The sequence below is a fragment of the Syngnathoides biaculeatus genome, chromosome 6, assembly GCF_019802595.1.
Source record: "Syngnathoides biaculeatus isolate LvHL_M chromosome 6, ASM1980259v1, whole genome shotgun sequence".
NCBI classification, from domain to species: Eukaryota; Metazoa; Chordata; class Actinopteri; order Syngnathiformes; family Syngnathidae; genus Syngnathoides; species Syngnathoides biaculeatus.
The window spans coordinates 31,220,732-31,226,731 of record NC_084645.1 but is presented as its reverse complement, the minus strand read 5'-3'; the positions used below and the strand labels follow the sequence as shown (position 1 = coordinate 31,226,731).

General features: G+C 42.5%; 1 protein-coding gene across 3 annotated transcripts in view; it reads right to left on the bottom strand.

The window, feature by feature from the left end:
- Nucleotides 1-3,957: 3,957 nt before the first annotated feature.
- The window catches only part of otogl (otogelin-like), a 45,806-nt gene continuing 43,763 nt past the window's right edge, over nt 3,958-6,000 (bottom strand). For 2 of the 3 annotated variants that reach the window (XM_061823988.1, XM_061823989.1), the window contains exons 55-57: nt 5,939-5,984; nt 4,656-4,735; nt 3,958-4,500 (exon numbers count right to left, since the gene is read on the bottom strand). In XM_061823988.1, the coding sequence (XP_061679972.1) occupies nt 4,300-4,500; nt 4,656-4,735; nt 5,939-5,984 (327 nt within the window). In that variant the 3' untranslated portion in view covers nt 3,958-4,299. Of the gene's footprint in view, nt 4,501-4,655; nt 4,741-5,938; nt 5,985-6,000 lie in introns of all 3 variants that reach the window. The other variant, XM_061823990.1, reaches the window with a different exon arrangement.

Below are 6,000 nucleotides of genomic sequence, written 5' to 3'. Positions count from 1 at the left end.
TCCATCTGTCCTGGTGTGGGTTCCAAACATATCGCTTGCCTCTTGCTTCGCCGGCGCTGGAAACGACACAACGTAGTGACAGCATCAGCACTTACTTTCGTTTTGAGGGTTTCTTAGTGAACCAGAAGGTGCCAAATTTAGGTTTCTGAGACTTTTGAGGACTGAAAGTGTCGAGTTTGAGATCCACTATCCATCCATTTTCTATCACTCTTGCCCTTATTTGGGTCATGGATAAACTGGAGCCTTTTTCAGCTGACTTTGGGTGATAGGCAGACTAAACCCTTGGCTGCTCGCCAGCCAATAGCAGGGAACATCAATCGATCCATCCATCCATTTTCTCAGCCGCTTATCCTCAAAAGGGTCGCGGGAGTGCTGGAGCCTATCCCAGCTGTTAACGGGCAGGAGGTGGGGTACACCATCAACTGGTTGCCAGCCAATCGCAGGGCACATAGAGACAAACAGCCACACTCACAATCACACCTCGGGGGAATTCTAGAGTGTTCAATTAATATTGCATGTTTTTGTGATGTGGAAGAGAACCAGAGTGCCCGGAGGAAACCCAGGCAGGCACGCGAACACAGGCGAGGCCAGGATTGAACCCGGGACCTCAGAACTGTGAGGCCAACGCTTTCCAGCTGAGCCACCATGCCACCAGGGTATATACAGTGGGATTTAAAAAAAATTCTTCACACCCCTGTTCAAATGGCAAGTTTATAATGTAAAAACAAAAAAACGAGATTAAAAAATAAAGTCATTGTAAAACTTTTTCCACCAGGTCCGATGACCTGTGGAGGACATTTTTTTAGGATCTTCTTGACTGGGGAAGTAAATACTGTACAAACAACTGAGATAATGTGGTTCCACACATGTGCACACCCTTATACTGTAACTCTGTCTGCGTTCAGAATTAACATAATCACAAGGAAAATCGTAAAATGGGAGTCAGCACACACCTGCCACCTTTTTAAATGCCTCCGATTAACCACAAAAATGAATTCAGCCGTTTTACTACATCCTTTTAAGTGCCACTTTTCCCACAATGTATGCTAAATAAACCTTACTAACAGGTATTGGTGCTGATGCCTTACTTCTGAACTTGTAGTCATGGTCAAGATAGCGGCTAACAGTGTAGTCACCTCGGTTAAGTGCTCTCTAGTACTGGGGTTTGAGGGTCACGGGCGTGCTGGAGCCTATCCCAGCTAACTCCGGGCAAGAGGGGAACCGGTACACCGTGAATTGCTTGCCAGCCAATTGTAGGGCAGTTATAAACAAACATTCGCACTAACATTAATGCCTATGAGCAATTTAGAGTCTTCAATTAACCTACCATGCCTGTTTTTGGGAAGTGGGAGGAAATTGGAGTACCCTGAGAAAACCCACGCAGGCACAGGAAGAGCATGCAAAATCCACGTAGGAGGGACCGGGATTTGAACCCCGGTCCTCAGAACTGTGAGGCAGATTTGCTTACCAGTGTGTCACCTTCCCCGCCATGTCCAATATCTCATTGAATTTTTACTTCCATAAGCCATCTTGTCTACAGGCTCCTCTCTTCTCTCCTCAAGTATTATGCCAATCCTCAATGTGACGCTGCCAGCCACAAGGAGATGTTGCATTCAGGACGGCATGCAATGGAACCGGCAGGCTCCACACCTGCAAAAATCACACTTTATTGCAGTTGTCCTTCATAAATCCTGCAAAGTTCCTACCAGGCGGTTTCTTGCTGTTTTGCAGGTCACCGTAAAGCTCTCCACACCTTGTGTTGAAGGGCAGGAACACAAGCTGAGAGGCCACTGGGTTGAAAGATTGCTCACAGGTCATCAAGCTCACCTAAGGAAGAGCAAAAACACTCCAGCGGCGGAGTGGAAGTAACTCAAATACTGAAATGAATAAAAACAACCTTAGCTGGAAGAAACTTGCAAGCAAACACAGATACTCTGCTGTACCCGTTAGAAGCCAGTTGATCTCAGAGATCAAACTTCAAATCCTCAGGGACACTCCATTCTATGTGTGTGCGTGTATATCTCTATGCGTATGTGTGTGTCAAAAGGCAGAAAGAGAAACCCTGAAACAGCGGTTTGTAAACATCTGAAATGGGCAACGTTAACTCCCAATCATTAACTACTATTTGTGTCAATGGTGCATTGACCAGAGCCAAGAAGTCACAAACACTTCACACAAGAGGAAAAACGCCGAGGATGGTCTTTTTCTGAAATATGATTATCGTGTCTTTCCGGACGTAGAGCACAAGGCAGGAAAAAAAGCTAGAAATTGTCCCCACTCTTTTTATATAGTTGTACGTACGTACCCCACTTGAGATGCGCATGTTTGTTAGAAGCGCCATCATTTTTGCATAAACTCACCAAGTACACAGGGTTGGAAGTGTTACTATGATCTGTGAAATGTGAGCTTTGGTGGTTTTTGAATGGGGTGCCAGGTGTGGTGGGCCCACTCGGCCATGAAAAATGACTAGAATACGATAGGGAGAGAAATCGGGGCCCCGCAGACAAGCAGGCCTGATAACAACATGTGTTATGGAAAAGGGACTCCCACTAAGGCAATAACCCCTTGGACACAAATAGTACACATCCTGACATAGGTTGTTTGCCCAAAGAGCCTATAGTCACCAAAATGTAAGAAACTTAAATGGTTACTATGTTGGATTTACACAATAGAGTTCAAGTGATAGTATTCCTGTTTTGTTCTCAAGTGTCACAGTTGGGATATGCATCATGGCAGTGTAAAAAGGGGGTATAAAAGCACCGAGTTAATTATCTTGGGATCAGAAGCAGGCCTCTTTTCCAGATATGGATAACATTTCAATAAGTAAAGAATAATGCCAGTGTAGCATTAAAAAGCCCACAGTAAAAACAGCAAATGCAAATCCAAAGAACAGTAAGAGTCCATTTAATATGGTTTCTGTGTATGATACTTTTGAGGCATGTTGATTATTAAGTAAGCAAAGCAACTAAACGGAATTTAACATTTGTTTGCATTTTTTTGAAATATTGTTTCATTAAGTGCTGTACAAGTGATTCTTGTAGCATTATGAGGTGCAATTTGGGTTGATTTGTTTCATTCCATTAGTGTAAACAAACCATATTCAATGTGTCCCTTGAAATTTACTTGGAAGTAGATGGAATAAAGGTATTAAAATTGACTTGGGCAATTGGGTAAAGTAATAATTCAGACAAAAACACATTAAAAGCTTTTATTAACCTATTGTAATGTGTCCGTATGAAGTTCGAATGACTTTTATTTTAACTGCACTTCTCTAGAAACAAAGACTCATGGAAATCGTCAGTTGGTAAAGACCCATCTTAATCTAAAAAATATTCTACACTATAATCAATTTTTAGGCTAAAATGATCAGCTGTCAAAACTAAGCAGCCTATGAGTCAGTATTGTTATATTTTAATTTAAATTTGCTTTTTAGGTTTTAAAGGAGACTTATTTTTCCCTAATGAAAACAGTTCCGAGGTGTCAAATGATTCCAAGGATCAAGAATTACGATACATTCTACACCCTCTACCCAGGGTCTTGCTGAAAACGGACTTTTTTTTTTTTTTGGAAGGGTGGGAGTGTCAGCCCTAATTCCAGCCCATATGGTGTTTGAGCCTATTGGAAATCTGTGTTTAGTTTCCATGATAACTCTAGGCATAGAGAACTTGGCAACTTCAGATACCACATCTTGCTGGTGAGAGAGAGAGAGAGAGAGAGAGAGAGAGAGAGAGAGAGAGAGAGAGAGAGAGAGAGAGAGAGAGTGACAGAGAGAGACAGAGAGAAAGAAATTCAATGTTTGAATTTTTTTTTCTAATTATAATTTAATTATTAAAATATTCCAGAAGAGTAACACTGATTTTGCACAATTTAAAAGAGTTTCCAACTGTCTTAACATGTCTGTTACTAAAAATCCTCTTTTTTAGGGTCTCACTCAAATCAACCTGCTTTTAGGCGGCGGTCCAGTCCATTTTATTTACATAGTGCCAATTTACAGAAGTTATCTCAAAGAAGTTTACACTTTGGATAGGTCAAGAACCACACTTGTCATGCATAAAAAATGAAAAAAACGACTAATCTAAACCTCATGCAAGCAAGCACTTGGCAACAAGGGGAAAGAAAATTTCCCTGTAAGAAAGAAACCAATAACAGAACCCAGGCATATAAAAAGACAATTTTCCATAATATGTCCCTTTTGAAGTAATGTATTACCTTCACCTCTAAGTGCTGTACAAAATCTAATAAGTTTCCCTGTACTACGTCATACATGCGTCCCAAATCTTACAGGCCGGAACCTTTCATTCAGTTCCACTGGCAGGTACAGTCCAGGGGCTCTTGAAAGCGGTACGTCACCCTGGTGGCGTTGCGCGTGCAGTAGAGCGCCACTGAGCGGGACTGCAGTCCGTTCTCACGGCAGCACTTGCAGAACCTGGCGTGACTGTTGATGTTGAAGTTGAAGATGGTGGCCGACGGACATTTTCCGTCACAGGAGAAGAGCGTCACCTGGAATCAGGCCGGGATACAGTGTGAAGGCACATGTATAGGCTACAGTGAACCTCATTCGTTTAACAGATACGTATTTTTCACGGAAACGTCAGAACGAGGATCCGCGAGATAGCGGGGAACACTATTGTGATTGTGCATGTGTGTTTTCTCACAGGTGTGTTGCTCCTGCAGTCATCCTTACGTACGGTGGTTCGGATGGCCACTCGCTTGCATGTCTTACCGTCCTCTTTGCCTGTACTCATATTCACAGACAACCACAAAAAAAGATGAATCACACACTGACACTTTTTATTATAATTCAATGCAAGCACTGTATCAAAAATGATATCTTTAAAAAAAAATCATGCTGAAGGCTTCGGTGAGTGGGCCATCGATTTTTCAATGCGAATGCTCGAAATGATCTGCAATCTTTAACGATGGGCTTTAAATCTAATTTCTTGCGATAGCAAATTTGTGGTTTTCGTTCATTGCAAGATATCATCATAAATTATATTTCACTCGATAAAGTATGTAATGAATTGATGTAAAATATGAGTTTCACTTTATGAAACAATCAGATTTCCTCGATATTGCAATTCATCATGACGCACATGTATATGAAGCTACAGTGTGAATCAAACTGAGCATCTTCGTGTTAAAATAGATTGTTTGATACAGCGCTTGTATTGGATGTCATTCCACTATGAGGACTATTGAGCTGGATGCTTTGTTGCCAAGCAGCAGGTATTTTATTGGGGTGCTCAGACTGCGCTTAGCTACAATGGAGAAAGAGGATAATTGCAAGTCAATCAATTGGATCAGGCCTCTTCTTCTAATATCAAGCAGCACATACCTGTGTCACAGTTAGTACTACCGGTGGGGGTTACGGGATTAACGGTAAAGGGTAAAACACCCACTCCAGCACCTGGTAGCATCATCAGGACAGCAAAGAAAGAAAGCGCCGGGAGAACACAAAAACCATTAAAAGAAAAAAACAACATCAAAAAGTCAACATGGCACAGACACGGCACAGAGAGGACGCAGGACGATGGCATGCACATGCATTTTGCTCCCTCTTCCACACCTCACCAACAAAAGGAACCCAAATCACATAATGCGTTAAGAAGACCTCTGCCCCAGTTCACAACCTCACATTGGCGCAACTGCAAGGTCAAAGCAGACAAGCGGTGAAGAAACAATCCACTTCCGATCACCCGGAGTGCACCATTACTGTATTGGTCCACAGATGATCAGAACTTTCCTTTTTCCCTGGGTGCCGAACACCAGATAAAAGTCGCATATCGTAGGGAAATGAAAAACAGGCCAAGCGTCAGGATTGGTCGCCGATTGCTACAACAGGCCACGCACCCTTCATAAAATTCAGCCAATAAGCCCATCCACTGTCAGGCAACAAGGCACTCAGCCTTCTTAAGCATTAATAAACGCAGAGACTCACATGTCCTGCAGCAGCCGTCCATGAATCTCTGAACCACACCACCTCTCTGCAAGTAGAGAATA